The sequence below is a fragment of the Balaenoptera musculus genome, chromosome 16, assembly GCF_009873245.2.
Source record: "Balaenoptera musculus isolate JJ_BM4_2016_0621 chromosome 16, mBalMus1.pri.v3, whole genome shotgun sequence".
Taxonomy (NCBI): Eukaryota; Metazoa; Chordata; class Mammalia; order Artiodactyla; family Balaenopteridae; genus Balaenoptera; species Balaenoptera musculus.
This window is the reverse complement of record NC_045800.1, coordinates 28,409,639-28,430,247: the sequence shown is the minus strand read 5'-3', so window position 1 is coordinate 28,430,247 and position 20,609 is coordinate 28,409,639. Positions and strand designations below refer to the sequence as shown.

General features: G+C 48.8%; 1 protein-coding gene across 1 annotated transcript; it reads left to right on the top strand.

Moving 5' to 3' along the window:
* The first annotated feature begins 842 nt into the window (after window positions 1-842).
* SCD (stearoyl-CoA desaturase) lies at window positions 843-16,486 on the top strand. Its single transcript, XM_036828476.1, has 6 exons — window positions 843-1,396; window positions 1,922-2,204; window positions 6,062-6,192; window positions 7,186-7,391; window positions 8,863-9,095; window positions 12,541-16,486. Exons 1-6 carry the CDS (start codon window positions 1,370-1,372, stop codon window positions 12,738-12,740), a joined length of 1,080 nt encoding a protein of 359 aa, XP_036684371.1. The 5' UTR covers window positions 843-1,369; the 3' UTR covers window positions 12,741-16,486.
* Window positions 16,487-20,609: the final 4,123 nt, after the last annotated feature.

Here is a 20,609-nt window from a genome sequence, read left to right as displayed (position 1 = left end):
ACCCACCTCACAGGGTCACAAGTAAGGATTAAATGAAATGATTCTTGTGGATTGTCTTGCAGTAACAATTCACTACACTTTAGCTATTCTTGTTCCACTTACAAGTACTTTCTCTTGCTTCTGAGTGAAAGCACATGTCTGGTGCTTCCTGCCTTTCCCCATGAAGGCAATTCCAAAACTACAACCCGACAATCTGAAGAATCTCCAAAACATCCCGCACACGTTCTGGAGGCGTGGGCACAGGGATGGGACAGCTCACTGGTGCCTGGCGGTGAACGTCCCCTGCTGGGCGTGCCCAGTGGCTGAACATCGTGCGCACGTGCAGGTTTACACATCAGTGCATCTATGCGTGCGCGAGGCTGGAGACCCGCGAGCTCAGCAGTCCGGGGTTAGCGCCGCGCCGCTGGTAGGCGGGGCAGAGCCATTGTTCCGCCGCGGACCGACCGCCCCCCCCCCCACCCCCTGAGCGCTCGCCACGGAGCGAGGCGGGGCTTCGCTGGGCCCGCAGCCCGCGACCCCGGGCTTGAAAGCAAGTCTCCCCTCCTACGCGTCTCGGCGAGCGGGAAGGCGGGGGTGCAGTTGCGTGTAGTGGTCGCCCGTGTGGCTTCCCCACTCCTCCCCGGGAAACTTCCCCAGTGCCCATCCATTCGCGAAGTGCCCGGGGCCAGTCCTGGGCTGGCACCCACCCCCCGTTCCCCAGTTCCCCGATCGGGTCCTCTCCCTCTTCCAGAGAGGACCCTTCCGAGCGCCTCCGAGGCGGCGGGGTGCCGGGCAGAGGCCCAGCGGCCGGTGGAAGAGAAGCCTAGAAGGAGAAAGGGAGGGGAGGGGGAGTGAGGAGCTCGCGGCAGAGGAAACAGCAGATTGCGCCGAGCCAATGGCAACGGCAGGACGAGGTGGCACCAAATTCCCTTCGGCCAATGACGCGCCAGAGTCTACAGAAGCCCATTAGAATTTCCCCAGGGGCAGGGCCAGAGGCAGGGGCTGCGGCGGCCAAGCCGCGGTGTGTCTGCAGCATCCAATTTTTGCGTCTCCTCCCCTCTCCCGCCCATGCGGATCTCCCACGGTGAGCCAACTCTGCTTACTTTGCCCCTTGTTGGCAACGAATAAAAGGGTCTGAGGAAATACGGGACCCGGTCACCCACTGCCAGCTTTAGCCTTTAAATCACCAGCTTGGGGAGATCCACGCACAGCAGGTCGGGTCCGGACACCGATCCAGCGCGCACCGTGCAGCAAAGGGTTCCGAGCGCAGCGCCGCGGATCGCCGCGCAAAAGCGGCCTCGGGAACTAATCTACCCTCAGTTCGGGCTGCCCCGAACTCCGCTCCGCAGTCTCAGCCCTGGGAAAGTGATCCCAGCGTCCGAGAGCCCAGATGCCGGCCCACTTGCTGCAGGAGGAGGTGAGCTTCCAAGTAATGGCCCCCAGACCGCGGGTTCGCCGGCGCTGGTCGGGCTTCTAAGTGACTCGGTGGGGGAAGAGAGTTGAGATCTCTGCACACAGCCATCTTTTGCGAGTTGTACTGCCTTCAATTTGTTGGGAATGGGGATTGTAATTTGGGAACTTAGGTCCCCAACTTTTGTTTCTTAAGCTTTAAAGAAAAATCTGGTCGTGCCGGTACTCTTACGTATGTAGGCGTGCGGGCTTGTCTTTGTGTGTTCGTTGGGGTGCGAGTGTTTTACTCCTCTTTCCTATTTCCCTTTCACCTTGAGGTTTCACCCCCCCTCCCCAATCTCTCTGCACCGTTCCTAGGGACTTCCTTCTCTTCCATCTGGGATAGACCTTGCCCTCAGGTAACGTGGGTATTGGGGCCAGGTCTGTGCCTATACCCCGCTCTTCCCCCAGCTTGATTAGCGAGTGAAGTGGCCCCTACTACGTCCACGTGTCCTCTCCTCTCTCCTGACCCTCCACTTCCTCTCCCTTCCAGATCTCTAGCTCCTACACAACCACCACCACTATCACAGCGCCTCCCGCCAGGCTCCTGCAGAATGGAGGGGGCAAGCTGGAGAAGACTCCCCTATACTTGGAAGAAGACATCCGCCCTGAAATAAGAGATGACATCTATGACCCAAGCTACCAGGATAAGGAGGGCCCAAATCCCAAGCTTGAGTATGTTTGGAGAAACATCATCCTCATGTCTCTGCTACACTTGGGAGCCCTGTATGGGATCACATGGATCCCCACCTGCAAAATGTACACCTTGCTCTGGGGTAAGAGTTTCCCCCGTCCTCCTGACCCAGTACCCCAGGTTCTCTCCACTCTTGATAAAGTACGATCTTACATAGAACAGAAACACCAGCCCTTCCAGGCTGAGGTTTTCCCAGCCATTTCTCTTTGGTGTCCTGAGAGGCTGGGTGGGCTGGGAACAGAGCCTAGCGGGGTTGGGATGCAGGAGTGTCAGTTCTGGGGGTCCTTTAATTTGGGTGTTGGGGAGGAACCCCTGAGACCATGGGCCACAGGTTTTGAAGTGAGCAGAACTGTGCCAGAGAGTCAGCTTTCCCGGAAAGAGGTTTTCTGTTTCAAGTCTTTTGCTTGACTGCTTGTCCCAGCCCTGCCAGCCACGAAAGAATCAAGGTCCCTACCTGGGAGGCATGGGGACATGGGACTAGACTAGTGGCTTTAGAGGGTATATGCTGAGCACAGTCATGGGATAGCGAGAGAAGCTACTCAGGAAGAGTTTGTAGAAGAGGGAGGAACAGAGCGGTGGTCATCCACAAAATTATTTTGCCCTGACCCTTGGCCCTGTCAGGCTCCTTAGTTACATAGACAGGTGAAGAAGTCTCCTGCGTAACCCAAGTTACACAGATTCGCTGCTCTGTGACTCCATGTAGGTCTCCAGGGGACTGCACATGCCACTCAACAAAATGTTCTTAGAATGAGATAAGGTTAAAGAAGTGTTTCATGTCCCATTCCCCACTCATCCTGCTCCAGCCCCTCTCTCCTGAGCCTGGGTAGCCCTGGCCTTCAGGCTGCTGCAGTGAGGGAGACAGTCCCCAGTGCATCCCTGCCCTGCCCTTAGCTCAGCTCTTTCAGGAATCCATGGGCTTGGGCGGAGAGCAGGGCCCTGCCCCCTGCACACACACATGCGCTGAGGGCATTTCCACCTCTGCCACTGTAAGTCTGACTTCGGAAGGGGAGAGCAGGGAAGCCTAAAGACCCAGGGGACCCACATCGCCACTGTCTGAGGGGGGTGGGCCAGAACTCCCTCTCCAGGAAGCAACTGTAGGATTTCCAGAGCAGTCCGGGGTGCGGGGCACTTGCAGACAGCTGCACTCTTGGAAGGGAGTTATGTAGTAGGGCCAGCAGGCAGGTCTCAGCCGAGTCCTCCAGGACCTCTTTAGTCTAAAGTTGCTTTTAGACTAAAGAGGTCCACGGAGCTTTGTCTTGGGGAATCCTCTTGGGGCCACAGACAGAGAAATGCAGCTGGGTAGATCCCCTCTCTCAATTTTTCCAGATACACACTGGGGACGACGGTACTTTTTTTGAGATTAGAAAGGTAGTGCTCCTTAAGTTACACGTGTGTCATTGCTGGGGCCGGCCACATGCAGATGAAATCTGTTCATCTGCAGACCAGGAAGGGCTCTTATATTTGTGAGGGGAGGGGGACATCTGTTCTCTAGCCCTTCTGAGGACCCAGCAGAACTTTAGTTCAGCGTGAGGAATCAAGAGCAGGGACAAGGATTCCCCAGGGAGACTGTGGACCCCTCTTTCTACCCCTTCTCCCCAGTAGAGGAGTCTTCACCAGGTGTTTAGTCACCTGCAAGCCCCTTCCAGCCTCAGGTCTCCCTGTATGCCTCTCGTAAAGTCCAGAGTTTGGCCAGACCGCTGCTGCTCACTCCTCTTCCTCGGCTGCTAGCGCAGGGGGCAGAATGCTATCCCCGAACCAGGGCTGTGCCCGCTACCTTTTTGGTGCCCTGCCCATGGGTGTGTGCTGTGCCTTTGGACAGAGAAATGTGTCACACAAAGACTGGATGAGTTGTGACTATTTTACTCCTGTCCCTGGGCCCTGTGGTGGATGGCTTAGCTGACGGAATGACCGATTTGGTATGGGGATATCAGAACTCTTAAGGAACAAAAGGGGGTTGGGGGGAGGGTCAGAGGGTCCTCCGGAGTTCAGGAGCTTGGCTTTACCTTTTCTTGTTTTATCCCTAAGGACAGTGTTAAATTAGCAAATGGTTGTGATTCCAGCATTTCTCATGACTGAGCAATTTTGAGCAATTTTGTCTCAGAAGAGCCCTGAGGGAAGGGCTGAAGAGATATCTCTGGCTACACTGAGATGCCATGGGGCAAAACTTCTCCAGTCTCTTTCTTAGGACTAAAGCTATGAGGTTTTGCTTAACCATCAATTTGGACTTTAATAGAGAATGAATTTCCAACTGACACAAGGCCTTCTATTAGATAAGCCTTAGAGAAAAAGGCACCAGAGGGCTTGGGTGCTTTTCCCAATTCCTTTGTTAATGCAAGGATCTTATGTGCTTTCTGAGTCAACTTGCCAGGGTCTTCGGTGGCATGAAACAACCCCAATAACTTCCTTGCTTCTGAGCTGAGTGCTTCTTCTTTTGTGCCCAAAGACATTTTTCTTCACCCTTAGTGATTGGCGGGCTGTAGCTCAACTGTCATTTATCCAGGTGCAGGTGCAGGCAAGATACTGCATGTGGGAGGATATTACCACGTGGCTGGAGACCAGCAAATCATAGGGGGCCCTAATTCAGCCCAGAGGGACTGTGGGTAGAGCTCTCACTAGGACAGACTCTAGCTCCATGGCTCTCCTCCCCATCCTGTAGGAGGAATAGGATAGGGTAGAGGAAGATGGGTGGGGTGGGAGCTTGTTTAGGAAACTGGTATCTATGGCTGAAGAACACAGGACGATTTGTTACAATGTGTGGTGTCTCCAACTGCAACTAAGTTCAGTGGCCACTGAGGATCCATTGTTTCTAGCTGCTTCCCTAGGAATGAAACATTGTCAACAGTCACTGCTCTACCAAGGCCTCAGCCCCTGCCTCCTAGAGTTACTGAACAGAGGAAGGTAGGTATGCCAAGCAACCCGCCTCCCAGTTAGAGACTCTGTCTGGCGCCCCCGGAGCCTGCAGGCCTCCAGGAAGGTGAGGCAGGACAGCATTGGGGTGCTCCACCCACAGCTTTGAGTCCGTGCCGCTATTATCTAGAATTAGCCTTGGCAGAGGGAGTGTGGGCTGGCAGAGGGACATGGCAAAGGTGAGACACAGGAACCTTGTGCCTATCTTGGGGAGGTGGATGGTACACATCCTTGTGCCAGACTTTCGAACATAAACTGCTTATTGACAGAAAATCTAGTTTCAAATCTTGGCTCCATTTCTTACTTGCCATGTGACGACAGATAAACACTTAACTTCTCTGAGCTTCTATTTCTTCAACTGCAAAGTGAGGATATTAAACCCCATTCAAGGTATCCAGTGAATCGGAGAATATAAAATCCTTGGCGAAGCTTAAGACGCTGTGCAGCTATGACTTACATACAGGGCAAATTTTCCCCTCCTATGGCCACACCACCTGCTAAAAGATTGAAATGCTTTTGTACCAGCTGGTAAATAGCCCTAGTTCTGAGCCCCCTTAATGTCCACTAGAACCCAGGGACCCTTGAATTGGTCAGTGCCCAGACCATACTGTCTGTTAAATATTTTAATACCATCCTTGCTTATGTGTCTTAAGCACTGCAGGAGTAGTCTGTGGTCCTTCAAACCTTGGAGAGGGTTAGCAGAAGGTCAGAGGAGATGCGATCTGGGAGAGTGTCCTTCACGAATGAGAATGCCAAGTGGCTGGGGGGTGAGAGCCCTCTTCTCTGTCCTGCCTGTCTGAAGTTCCTGGGACTCCTAAGCTTATTCCAGCTCCTAGGTTGAGAGGATGAGAGGTGATGGTATTTTTCAAGTGATAAAATCAAAGGAGCCTAAGAGATCAAGGTATCCCTGGAGTTCAGGAAAAAGCAGATCCTCACTCGGAGGCTAAAGAACACACAGACTCTGACCTGAGGAGAACATCATGTGAATGCTTTCCCAGATTAATGACTCCCTGCCCTGTCTTCTCCTGGCAGCGTTTTTCTACTATCTGATTAGTGCCCTGGGCGTCACAGCAGGAGCCCATCGCCTGTGGAGTCACCGAAGTTACAAAGCTCGGCTGCCCCTGCGGCTCTTCCTGATCATCGCCAACACGATGGCATTCCAGGTGAGAAGCCAACTGTGCTCAGCTCTTTTTTCCTCTCTCTTTATTGACGATCTGGGGGCAGAATGGAGGCGATCAGTGCCTGGAGAGGAGCAGCACCTGGACAGCCACTTGACTTTCTCCTTATAGTCAAGTTCAAGTTCAGTCCTGAAGTCCATAAAACATAAGTTTACTTCTGAGTGACTGGAAAAGGGAGGTAGGAGATAAAGAGGAAATACTCTCAGTGTATAGGGTCATTTTTGATCCTCTGTTATCACAAAGTCTGGCCATTGTGGTCCTTCATAAGTGCATAAGGCAGGAACTGAAGGCGGGAACTGACCCTGGTTTCCCTGGCAGACATTGAACAAGACATTCACTACTTGAATGTCTTAGGACTCCACCACAATGGGGCTGAAGTTAATGTTTCACAGATTCATGAACTCTGTTGTTTTCAGGTAAGAAGATCAAACACTTTTATAGTGCTAACTATATGCCTGGCACTATTCTAAGCACTTGTCATAGATTACCTCATTAAACCCTCACAACGATCTTAGGAGGTAGCTGCTATTGTTATCCCCATTTCACAGATCGGGAAATTGTGTCACTGAGGGTTTAGGTAGACCAACGCTATGGTCCTATGTTGGGCTACCAGGCTGCCTAAGTCAAGTGTTGAGGTTTGTTGAAGCAGGAAGTTTATAGCAGAGATAGAATGAAGGGAATTGGAGAAAGGGAACTCATAGTTATTAAGCAGTAGCAGAGGGTAAAGGATAGCATGTAGTGTAAGGCTTAGCTTGGAGCAAGAGGAAAAAACAAGGAAACCAAATTAATCCCCTTCTCCATGGCAATATCCCACGGTTACATAATCATCTCTGCCATAGCACTTAATGCCTTGAAGGCTCCCCACGTTGTCCCTGTGGGGCAAAAGAAGGAAGAGATTGTGCAGACTCCCCAGCCATTGGAACTCGCCTGAGAGGGTATCTCTCCTCAGGCCTTCATTCCTCTTCTCTGTTCCTCCAGAATGACGTTTACGAATGGGCCCGAGATCACCGTGCCCACCACAAGTTTTCGGAAACACATGCTGATCCCCACAATTCCCGACGTGGCTTTTTCTTCTCTCACGTGGGTTGGCTGCTTGTGCGCAAACACCCAGACGTCAAAGAGAAGGGTGGTTTGCTAAACTTATCTGACCTAAAAGCTGAGAAGCTGTTGGTGTTCCAGAGGAGGTGAGTGACATGATGATGGAGCTGGGGACCTGGCATTTGGTGACCCACTTTTTTCTCCTGGGACTTGTCAACATGAGCTGAGAAATTTACTGGGTTTCCATATCCCAAATTATAATTTAAAACCCTAATTTTTAATAGCCCACAGGCCCATAGCCATAGACTGTTGTTGTTTCTTTCTCTCTGAGCTATCTAAACCAATTAAATTCAACAAATGTTTGTTGACCTAGGACGGTCATGGATACAAAGCTGAATGTGTCATGGTCCTTACCTTCAAGGAGTTCATAGCTTATTGGGGAGTGGAGGGATAAGCCAAGTGTCCAAATACCTATGATACGTGGCAAAATATTTTCCATACCCAGGAGAGGCACAAAGGGGAGGGAGGTTGCAGAGTGGGAACATCAGGGAAGGGCTTATGAAGAAAGTAGCTTTGGAATCCACTGATGGATAGAGATTTTCACAGGTGAGGAGGTGGGGACAGTGCAAACAGAAAGAATGAGCTGAAGTGTGTTCCAGCAACAGAGTCCTTTGAAGTACAGGGTGTGGTAGGAAATAAGGCTAGAAAGGGAAACCGATGCCATTCTTCTGGATTCTTAAAAGCAGATGAGGTTTAATTTAACCCAGGCAATAGGAAACCCTGAAAAGGCTTTTGAGCCAGAATGTGGCATGGTTGGAGGTGTGCTTTAGAAAGGTCACTCTGGGGATAGGTGAAAGAAGGCCTTGAGCTAAAGAGGTGGGAAGCAGGGCCACAGGTGGGGAGGTAGTGGGGATCCGTGCAGGGAAGTGGTGGTAGGAGTGGAGAGGAGCTGGAAGCAGGGGTTACTAATGATACAAGAGGATCAGACTTGACTGCTGAAGGGATGTAGGAAATCAGCTCCCTCGGAATGTCAGTGGCCTGCTGTACATTTGGGAGAATGAAGAATGGGACAGGGCCTCCAGAGGGACAGACCTGCAGGCATCTAGGACATTCGGAGTGCCTCTCTGAGGGAAAAGAAGAGGAAGGATGAGAAGGATTCCTGGCTAGCAGGAGATGGAGGCAAGATACTAAACATAGATTCTGCCAAGAGCACTGATAAAGAGAAAGGAAGCCCAAAGGCAGGATGGAAAAACCCACGAAGGAGAACTCAGTCTGTAATTTGGACCCCACCTGTTTTACCAAAGTGGTATTATGCTGTAGTAAAAGAGAGCAATGGATTTAGAGTCAGGAGACAAAGCATTCCAATCCTTGCTCCACCGGTGTCTGGTGGTGTGACCCTAGAAAAGTCATTTAACCCCTCATTACCTCATCTAAGAAGTATGATAATAACACTACATTCTCAGAAGATTTCCCACCCCATTCCCTCTTGCTCTGTTTCCTGCCACATTGTGCTCACAATGTAGAAAGAAAGAGACAGCCCAACCGTGTGAGAATAGAAAATCAAGTAGGTCTCAGAGTCCTCTCTCCACTGACCGGGCGTGTGATCTCTCAATGTAGGTACTACAAACCCGCTGTCCTGTTGATGTGCTTCATCCTGCCCACAGTCGTGCCCTGCTACTGCTGGGGTGAAACTTTTCCACACAGCCTGTTAGTCGCCACCTTCTTGCGTTATGCCGTTGTGCTCAATGCCACCTGGCTGGTGAACAGTGCTGCCCACCTGTACGGATATCGCCCTTATGACAAGACCATTAACCCCCGAGAGAATCTCCTGGTTTCACTGGGAGCTGTAGGTAAGTCACATCTAGTGGTCTGCAGCTTAGGGTATTAGGCTAGGAGCCAGAAAAACCAGATTCACCTATTTTATGACCCCTCTCTGTCTTTACACTATAAAACTAAGGGGCAATATTAAAAATCCTTGAGAATTAAGCAGCAAGTCCTATGTAAAGAGAACAGGGTGAGGGACTTCCCTGGTGGCGCAGTGGTTAAGAACCCGCCTGCCAATGCAGAGGACATGGGTTAGAGCCCTGGTCGGGGAAGATCCCACATGCCGCGGAGCAACTAAGCCTGTGAGCCACAACTACTGAGCCCGTGTGCCACAACTACTGAAGCCTGTGCGCCTAGAGGCCGTGCTCCGCAACAAGAGAAGCCACTGCAATGAGAAGCCTGTGCACTGCAACAAAGAGTAGCCCCCGCTCGCCGCAACTAGAGAAAGCCCGCACACAGCAACGAAGACCCAATGCAGCCAAAAATAAATAAATAAATGAGAAAAGGGTGAAAAATAACAATGCCTTTGATTCCAGGTTCCAGCACAATCCCCAAATGCTATGTATGATGAGCCCCTTTGGGTTGCCCTTTTTCCAGTCATCTCCGATCTGGGTGGCTGGTAAGCCTAGTGTTTTACATTTAGACGTGCTATACAACATGTAGAACAAATAGCTGTCATTTAATTCAATAAGCTTCTCTTTTGTCACCTTGCTATTTTCAGAGAGGCCATACTTGAAGTATTTCATGCCTTATTGCTTGGTGATGCCAGTATGAAGGACATCAAAGCAACTGTTGGTGGCCCTTTATCACCACCTACCATTCTCATCTCTTGTCCTTTATTTTTCTCTCTTCTGCTCCTCTTCTGTGCTGGGAACACTCCCTCCCCTCAACGTGGCTTAGGGAACTCCCAGTAAAGCAGTTAGTTTGATCACAAGTACCTGCTCACTGATCTAATGCTGACTATTCAAGAATTTATTTATACCATTCCAGTTCCAATAGCCAGAGTCTAAGGCAACAGGGTTCTACAATCTGTCTCCATTTTTTTTTTGTCCGTCACTCTTTTCAACTAAATATAGACCTTGACTAAGGCCTGAAATTAGATTTCCTTAAGCAGACCCCATGGCCTCTTCCACACCGGTCATCAGTGCTGTTGGTCATTCAGCATATCGAGGCAACCTCCCTGCTCCACACATTTACGTACACCACGGCCTAGCCTTCGCTTTGTTGTCTTTAAAACCTTCCTTTATATTCTCAACCCTGACCATCTTTTTTTACTATCTGCACTAAAGACATTTTTTCATCTCTTTTTAACTTTCATGCACCTTCCCCCTCCTTTCAGACACCTTGTACTGTTGTCCATGTTCTTACTCTGAACCATGTTTGAAATCAATCATACAGGCTATTTTCATAGAAAATTCATGAACATTATGGAAGTTTCTGGAATGAGATCGGTCCTGTCCTGCAAACAGATCTGTCTTCCCCAGCCCCAGCCTCTTTATGAACATCCATTCAAAGTGGCTGCCAGTAGCTTACTTTGTCTCGGTTATCATTCCTCCATACCTGCTCTCCCCGCTTATCACCTCACCCTTTGTTCTCCAGTAGCCTGCTGCCCTGCCATTCTAATCTTTTTCTTCTTGAATTACCTCCCCCGCAGTCACATGCTCTTCTTCTCTCTGCTAAAGCTGGCCTCACCCCTTGAGCCTCTCTTGGGCTGTATCTTGCTGCCCCAGTTGCAAAGTCTCATCCTTCTTTTGCCCACTGACCTTCCTCCCCTTTTTTTCCTCCCTTGGCAACGTGTGTGTGTGTGTGTGTGTGTGTGTGTGTGTGTGTGTCTGATTCAGTTTAAATCTGATAAGTGTGGGCCTGGCTAGTGCTTATACAGAGCCTAGCTGCAAAGTCGTTTATGGAAATTAGTAATCCTCCATCAGTACCTTTAGCCTTGGGGTTTTCCTACCCTCCTACTCAGTTCACACTGGATAAACTGATGATCCGCACTGTGGATAGTCAGAGAAAGGACGTACCTTGAGATGATGCCCTAGATGGTGTCTTTCGCATCGCAGGACTTCCTTCCTTTTTGGTTATTAATGCCATTATTACTCTACTGGGGCTCTTTCATCTTCAAAGGGCTCAGCACACTCTTTTACTAGCTATTCTTTTTTTTTTTTTTTTAATTTATTTTTGGCTGTGTTGGGTCTTCATCGCTGCACGCGGGCTTTCTCTAGTTGCGGCAAGCGGGGGCTACTCTTCGTTGCGGTGCGCGGGCTTCTCATTGTGGTGGCTTCTCGTTGCGGAGGAGCGCGGGCTCTAGGCACCTGGGCTTCAGTAATTGTGGCTCGCAGACTTCAGTAGTTGCGGCACGTGGGCTTCAGTAGTTGTGGCACGCGGGCTTCAGTGGTTGTGGCTCAGGGGCTCTAGAGCGCAGGCTCAGTAGTTGTGGCGCACGGGCTTAGTTGCTCCGTGGCATGTGGGATCTTCCCGGACCAGGGCTCGAACCCGTGTCCCCTGCATTGGCAGGCAGATTCTTAACCACTGCGCCACCAGGGAAGTCCCTATTAGCTCTTCTTTACCCAGCTTTACCCCAGCCTCATAAGGGTCGGTGTTGTTATTGTTGAATGAGGTTCAGAAAGAAGATCCTGCTGCAGATTAGAGAACTCCCTGTCTGGAGTTTCCACAGCTTGATGCATTACAGAAATTATCCTGAATCCAGAATCTCTTTGATTTTCCTCTATCCAGCAAAGTGAACTGCTCATCTCAGAATCTTAGAGCTTAGAGGGACTACCTAAGCCTTTTGATTCTTATTCCCTCAGAGGGCTTCTGTTTATCAGCTTCACCCCCCACCCTAGGGTCAAAGCTCAAAGAATTAGAAGCCAGAGCAGTCTACTCTGAACCAGCAGAGGCTGAGGAAACTTGGGCCCATGGGCTGGGCCTTCTTTCTTCTGACTTGACTGTTGCTGCCCGATTCTGTTGGTACCTTCCACCCTTGGAGAGAGTACCCATGTAGTGGGGAAAGGTGTACTCCTTTGCTCACCTTTGTAAGAAACACAGCAAAGGTTCTTCATTGTGGACTCTCTCCTCTCCCCACCCTAACACATGCATGTATACACAGAGCCTTTAGGGTCTCATACCAATATTTAGTGAAGCTCTGGGAATTTTCCAGTCTAAAATCCACTCCCAGTGATAGAAGTTTCTCTCAAGTCATCTTATCCTCTCAGAAACTGCCCGTCCTCCTCCCACAAAGGCTCCCAGAGAGCCATGGTGACCAGGGTCTCCCCAGTCATTTCTTAAGATGCCTCTGAGGGAATCTGTTTGGTTCAGAGTTTAAAAGACTGGATTCATTCATTCATTCATTCATTCATTCAACAGCGGCAGGTTTCTACTAGGTTTGAGGTACTCCGCTAGGTAACCAGAGTGCCAAGATCAAGAAGCCAGCAATCCAGTGTAGCTCCATAACTTTTCTCTGCTTTGTTCCAGGTGAGGGCTTCCACAACTACCACCACTCCTTTCCCTATGACTACTCTGCCAGTGAATACCGCTGGCACATCAACTTTACCACATTCTTCATCGATTGCATGGCTGCCATCGGTCTGGCTTATGACCGAAAGAAAGTATCCAAGGCTGCCGTCTTGGCCAGGATTAAAAGAACTGGAGATGAAAGCTACAAGAGTGGCTGAATTTGGGGTCCCTCGGTTTCCTTTTCCAAAAGCCAGCTGGGCAGAGGTTTAATGTTCTGTTTATTAACTACTGAATAATGCTACCAGGATGCTAAAGATGATGACGTTAACCCATTCCAGTACAGTATTCTTTTAAATTTTCTTTTAAAATTGAAAGCCAACAACTCTGCCTTTATGATGCTAAGCTCATGTTCTTATTTCTTTTCTTTTCTTCTTTCTCTTCTACTCCCATTATCCTTCCCTTTGTTTTGTTCCTATCACCTTCCTTTCTCTTCCCCCTCAATGCCCCCCAGGCAAGCAGCTGGTCAGTCATTGGTGGGTTTCCAGCTTCCAAAGCCTAGACAACCTTTCCAAAACTAGTGGTCTTTGCCCCAGATAACCCTTTCCTTGAGCTGTCCTGAGCTTTAAGGTGGGTGGCTCAAGCTAGAGATATGACAAAATCTTCTGGGAAGGCCCCCAGTTAGCTTCAGCTTAGGCTTTTGCTATATGAAATGGAAAAATAACTTTATTGGCACAAAGCTTTGAAAGCAGGTAAATTGTCAGGGGAGAGAGTTAGCATGCATGATATGATTGATAAATAAGGATGAGTTGAAGTGGGAAACAAGGCAGGAAGCTCCTGCTGTGATCGGACACCCAGCTGCCTGCCCACCACCCAGCATGCTTCCTTTCTCTCCTGACTCTGATTGGGGAATGGCCGTGGAGCTTGGCAATGCTAGAACTCAAAAGCGAATCTCAATGTCCCAATATACTTTAGGCTGAGGATAAAGAAGAAGCATTTAGTTTACGATAAAAGTGGTCTCTGCTGGGGAAGGATTTTTCTTCTTTCTTTTATAACAGGAAGATTTCTTATTCCAGATAACAAGAAATCTTGAGGTTGGTTGTTTCCAGAATTGGTGACTCCAGTAGCTCATGGAATCATCAAAATTCTTTCATCTCTCTGCTGTGCCATCTTTGGTATATTGGTCAGCTCCCCTCATAGCAATAAGGTGGCTTCAGCATTTTGAGACATCCAAAAAAGATGTGTTGGTGGTACAGTGGTGAGCATAGCTGCCTCCCAAAAAAGAAAGGATTTTAGGAGGTGGAGTTGGGTCAAACATAGAGCTATATGTCCATGGGTACTTTGCTTGGAATATTAAAATAATCCTTTTAGAGTATTTCCCTCTGAAGGAGAGTGGGGCTTGAAGAAGAGGAAGAATTAGGCGGGTTGTCTCCTTTCCTCTCACTGCTGGACAGGAGATGGAGAGGTTGAGGGGCAGGGTCTGTAGGCAGTTCCTAAGAGGGAACATTACAAAAGAAGGGCTCTGAGAACACATGGCTGTGGGATTTGGAAGGTTACTGAGTAAGTTATTGGGTGTCCTAATATGGAAGCTGGTTATACAAACAAGTTAGATGTTGGGTTCATTTCATTAATTTCAATTTCTCCTTGGACTGAGAAAGAACTAGAAGGCTTCTCCCCACAGTGTTGAACCCTTTCACTCATTCCTTCTCTGTTAACTTCTAGCCTAAAGTATAGGACTGCCTGGGGGGAGGGGTAGGAATCTCTTAACTACCCTGACTATGGATTCCTGGCTCTGCCCTGTCTGTCCATTTTCTCCTGCCAGTTCTATCTCCTCCCCAATGTTTTCTTCTTTCTCTGGATAGGCAAGCCTCCTTTGTGTATATTCAGAGGCAGTGATGGCTACTGTGGTCCAGGCAGCTGGGTAGCTGAACCACTGTTTCTCTTTATAAAGTTGAGCAAGCTGCCACTTTCACTTGGCCTCCAGAGTCTCCACCTACACCCTTGTGCTTCCCCACCACACTGATGACTCAAGACAAGGCTAGCAAACCCCGCTGGAGACATCCTGGGCACAGGCATTCTCTCTCATGAGGCACAGCCAAGCCAAATGCTCATGTTGTGCCAGTGAGCCAGCCATGGAGCAAAAGAGGGTTTGTTTTTAGTCTCCAGTGTCTCGGTCAGAACCAGAGAGGATGCTGGATGCCTCCTGCTTGCTCAGTAAGCCTGCCCAGCCTGAGTCAGTGCTCCCAGCTGACAGTGCAATGCTTGCAGAAGTGGGAGGAGCCAAGTCTTCACTGGGAAGCACAAGAAGCAAAGGCGAGTTCCAAAGTGCCTCACTCAAAAGGAGGTCCCGGCCCCTGGAGCCAGGGTATACAGCAAAGCTTTGGCTGAGACTTGGGATGTGAGATGCCATGAACTTTGTTGAACAGCATCTCTGTTCAGCAAACTAACCAGCATTCCCCACAACACAGGCTAGGGCAGACAATAGTATAGAGGAGTTCTGAAGAAACATCAGTGTCTGAGAACCTTGGGCCACTCCTGTCCCTGTAACCTCCGTCGTCAATGCAGAAGCCTGGCTTTACTCTATTAAGATTGGAAATGTATGGTACCAAATGCTCTGTCCACTGTTGAGCCCCAAGGATGGAAGGGAGGAGAGCATTTCTTTCTGTATTAATTGAATAGATGGAGGCCACAGGGGTTGGGCTGGACTAAAGGCATCCTTGTCTTTTGAGCTGTTCCTCTCAGTAGAAAAAAATCTAATGGAAGATCACTGTAGTTTAGATCCACTGACCCAAGTACCTACCCCTTGGAAATGCCTGTGGGGTAGTTTTAATTCCACAGGTCATCAGAGGCCTGCTTTACACCTGATGATCAAAACCAACTTTTATCTTTCTATTCTAATTGTGTTCAATGGATCTGATCTATACCATGACCCTACACAAGGCTGGATGGGGTCCAGTTTCTAACAGTCCTTGCTTTGTGGGCGTGCTGACAACTTATCTGGGTGCCTTACATCTTTTTTAATCAGTGTTGCATCTGAGCCTGCTCTGCTTCCTCCCTGCTCCCTCTGTGGAGTTCTTTTGCACCTGAGAGCCTGCAGAAGTGGCTAGTAGAAAAGGGGGCCTGGCTGGAGAATTATCAGTATAGCTGTTTGCAGGATTCCCTTCTGGGCTTTGTTTTGGAAACTTTTCTTAGGGCTGTTTTTATTAATTGCCCACATATGATGGAGGGTGGAAGGAATTTGAATGTATTTGACTTATAATTTTTTTTTAATATTAAAAGATGGTTGTAGCATTTAAAATGGAAACTTTTTCTCCTAGTTAGCTAGTATCCTGAGTGTATTCTCTGTAAGTGTAGCTCAAATGGGTCAGCGTGAAAAGTTAAAGAAAGCACGATGTCAAGGTTACACGGGTGGTTAAGGCCAGGGCCTCTCCTACCACTGTGCCACGGACTTGCTGTGTGACCCTGGGCAAGTCATTTAACTATAATGTGCCTCGGTTTTCCTTCTGTTAAAATGAGATAATAATACTGACCTACCTCAAAGGGCAGTTTTGAGGCGTGACTAATGCTTTTTATAAAGCATTTTGGGATCCTTCAGCAGAGGAATTCTCTTAAGTCCTGAGTATTTTTATAGTAGCAGTATCCACCGTGAACTGTGTCCACCATGAACCATGTGTCCTGGATGCTATCATGGATCTATACGGTTCTCTCTGAGAGATTGAATAAACCCATTAGATAAGTGGTGGATAACTAGCCAGACAAAATCTGAGAATGCATAAACTCATTGCCATGGAAACATACACAGGATACCTTTTCCTTGATTGGGTGGGATTTTTCCCTTTTTATGTGGGATAGTAGTTATTTGTGACCTAAGAATAATTTTGGAATAATTTCTATTAATATCAACTCTGAAGCTAGTTGTACTGATCTGAGATTGTGTTTGTTCCTAATAAAAGTGAAGTGAATCTGATTGCCCTGTGTTTGAGAGTTTTTTGGCTGTGATTCAGTCTCTTGGGACTTATTCACCACCCTATTTATGTCCTGTTCCTATATCTTTAAGAGTAAAAAAGAAGTACAAGAAGCCACAATGGTTGACTCATACCCCAGTAACCCGCCCTGCTCTCCTGCCCTTCCTGGGGTAACTTTAGGTTAAACTCAGCCTTGGCAACAGGAAGCCAGTAGTCTGCTGCCATTAGATCAAACACATTAACACCAGCTGGCACTTCGGGCCTGGGGAAATGTCAGGACTCCTGTGTGTCCCATGGTCACATGGACCCAAAACAGAGATACTAAGAGAGGAAGGGAGCAGCAGGAGACACTCTGGAAAGAGTCCTGTACCTGGCAACCCAGGCTGGGCCATCCAAATCATTCCTCTGAAATGTAGTCCCTCCCGCTAATAGAGTAGCTTCCTGAAAATGCTGATTAACAACAGCAGGAAGACAGGAAAAACAATCCCAGGGAAGGCTTATAAATTCTTGGGGTAGAGAGGCCTTCATGATCATTAGGTGGAAAAGGCTTTAGCTTTTACTACCTTATCTGAGAATCTTCATGTGGAAAAGAGAAGGACTTTTTACAGTTTGAAGAAGCTCCATTTTCCAACAGAAGCCACCTGGACAATGCCTGGGCTTCTAAGCATTCCACAGAACCAGCCCCCCTCACTTTCTAATGTAAGGTCACCCTCACCTTGGACAAGAAGCAAGATTCTCTCAGAGTGATTCTGAGCATCCAACATCAAGTCTATATTCATTGAGGCCTTGCCAGACCTTAATAAGTTGATGGTGGCACTTGCTTAATATCTGGCTTTCCACCCCTTTCCCTCTATTTTGTTTAAAATGTTCAGGTTGGACCATTTTCTGTTGTTCTATAATTGCACTGTTCCTTCCAAGTCTCTCCTTTGTCTTTGGAGACAAAGACACCAGCCACATGAGAAAGGACAGCTGCTGTAAACCATAGCAAGTCTAGATGAAACACTTGCGATACCAGATTGCTTGGAAAAATCCATATATGTACCGTGTTCTACATTAGATAGAGGGATTGAGGCCAGGCATCAACAGAAACCCCACACCCTTCTGATGCAGGAAATCCAACTTCTGAGTCCACCAGACCCGTGGACGCAGTGATAACATTCACGATAGCCAGGCACTGTAGTGAGTGCTGGACAGTGCATTATCTCACGGTATGGAAAGCAGGTGCTATTATTACCCCAGTTTTACTGATGAGGGAACTGAGTTCACTGGGAGAGAAAATACACTGTGAGGGAGTGAGCAACGATGCTGTGATCCAGCTCCAGAACTTTGCTCATTAACTGCTCTCCGTGCGGGTGTGAAGTAGATGACAAATTAGATAAACCCAGAGTGCATAAATCTCATATATGCAAGTAGATGCCCAGTGATATTCACTTATACTCAGAGGCAAAGCCTGGCTGCAACGGCAGGGAGCTTAATTTATTCAGTCAAATTGCAGACACGTCCTCTGGTCCAGAAGAACCCACTCACTCCACATCGTGACCTGTTTTAACATTCAACCACCCCTGAGTTTTAAGCTCTCAGACCATAGAAGCATAGCTGACATTTCCTCTATACTTATGCAAACCGTACTCCACCCTGCTGTCACGTTTTGAGATCCTTAAGGGCATCTTCTCTTAGAAATGTCTCCTGCACCTGAACAATCAGTGCTTGATAAAATTATTGAAAGATCTCATGTCTTGTGAATTCTGTCTCTGCGACAAACTGTGTGAAGTGTCACAGGGAGTGGGGTTGCATTCTGTGACCTATAGTAACTTACTAAGCCGCGGGCACAGTGCTGATTCTTGCATACTGACTTTGGGGCAAATGCCACAGGCCTTAATTGCAGGTTCCAAGCAGCTGAGATTCTATACTGGGGTGGCTAGAGGCACAGCCTTCCCCTTTTCGGGACCCGGGCCTGCTCCTCCCCCGCCCGGGCCTGCCCTGCCTGCTGCACCCAGGCCACAGAGAGCTCACAAAGCCCAAGTGTCTGCTGTGCTGACTCACGCGGCGCTTCTGTGTCCAAGCTAGGATTGTCTCGAGGGGCCCGAGGGGCCCTCTCCTGCTGGCCCTCTCCCGTAGGAGCAGGGAGCAGCCAGGGTCAGGCCAGGCTTTAGAACTCTGTGACCAACCAGAGGAAAGGGAAAGTGAAAGGGCAGATTGCTCCTCACCACAGTCGGGATCCTCAGAGAATTCTGAACAGCAGTAAGGACTCACCCTTCGGTCTCTGTATTTGTTTCATATACATATGTTTCAAGTAAAATTCACATACCATAAAATTAGCCATTTTAAAGTGAACAATCCAGTGACATTTTAGTCCATTTACAACGTTGTGCAACCGCCACCTCTATCCAGTTCCGAAAACTTTCTATCAACCCAAAAGAAGACTTTGTACTTGTTCCACAGCCACTCGGCCAACTCCCCGCTCCCGCCAGGCCCTGGCAACCACCAGTCTGCTTTCTGTCTTTATGGATCCACCTATTCAGGATATTTCATATAAATGGAATCCTGCAACATGTGACCTTCTGCGTCTGGCTTCCTCCTCTCAGCATAATGCTTTCGAGGGTCATCCACCTTGTAGCATGTATCTCTACTTCATTTCTTTTTATTGCCAAATAATATACCATTGCATAAATATATCACAATTGGTTTCTCTATTCATCGTTGATGAATATTTGAGTTTCTTCCACCTTTTGACTATTGTGAATAGTGTTGCTATGAACACTTGTGTATAAGTAATTGAGTACCTGTTTTCAATTCATTTGGTTTTATACCTAAGAGTGGAGTTGCTAGGTTATATGGCAATTCCACGTTTAACTCTTTGTGGAACCACCAAACTGTTTTCCACAGTGGCTGCAGCATTCCCCACCAGCAATGTGTGAGGGTCACCCTTTATTCTTTTAAAAAAAATTTTTTTTTAATAAATTTATTTATTTTATTTTGGCCGCGTTGGGTCTTCGTTGCCGCACGTGGGCTTTCTCTAGTTGCCTTGAGCGGGGGCTACTCTCTTCGTTGCAGTGCATGGGCTTTTCATGGTGGTGGCTTCTCTTGTTGCGGAGCACGGGCTCTAGGCTCGCGGGCTTCAGTAGTTGTGGCACGCGGGCTTCAGTAGTTGTGGCACGCGGGCTTCAGTGGTTGTGGCTCAGGGGCTCTAGAGCACAGGCTCAGTAGTTGTGGCGCACGGGCTTAGTTGCTCCGTGGCATGTGGGATCTTCCCGGACCAGGGCTCGAACCCGTGTCCCCTGAATTGGCAGGCGGATTCTTAACCACGACGCCACCAGGGCAGTTCTCACCCTTTCTTCTTAACATGTACACATTTGTTCCTTTCCTGCTCCCTACTTCCAAGAAAGCCAGTCCCAACAGACTTCCCTTTCCCCCGGAGTAGAGGGTGGGAGAAGCTGCACCTCTGGTAGAAAGACGGTCAACGCACAAACCTGGGCAGCAGGAACCCCTCTGGACTTATGCACTGCCTCTGCTCTTGCCTTTTCAACAAACAGGATTCTGTGACCAGGAAACAGAGGAGGGCAGGCTTCCATCTCCCTGTGGCACACCCACCACAGCCATTTATGTTACCCCATAAAACAACCCTCCTAGCGCCCTCCAACACCTCCGTCCCCACACAGAACATTCCATTAACCTGTCTTAAACAGTCAAAGCTGAGAGCAGAAAGGAAGCAGCTCTGTGTGGAAGCTGCCAGCCCTGGCTCAGACCTGCAGGCGAGTGTTCTAACTCTCAGCTCAAGCTTAAGATCTACGAACATACAAGCCCTAGCCTTGTCCTGCCCAGCCCCCCTGCTAAAGGGCCTGCCTGTCTGGGCCTGTCAGGGCGCAGACGTGAATGGAGAGGAAGAGCCTCCCTCTCCACCCGCTCTCACCGGGGTTACTGCCGGTCACAGAGCTATTTACATTTACAACAGCCCAACAGCGCCTGATCAACCCGGAGCCAATCAACAGCCCCCAAGCTTGTCTGACTCAGTCTGCGCCAATCAGGAGGTGCTATCCTTATAGTCTCTCTCTCTTTGAATCACAGGACGGCTGCCGCCCTTTTTGGGGAGGGGAGCCTGACTCAGAGCTCAGCCTCTCCTAGACC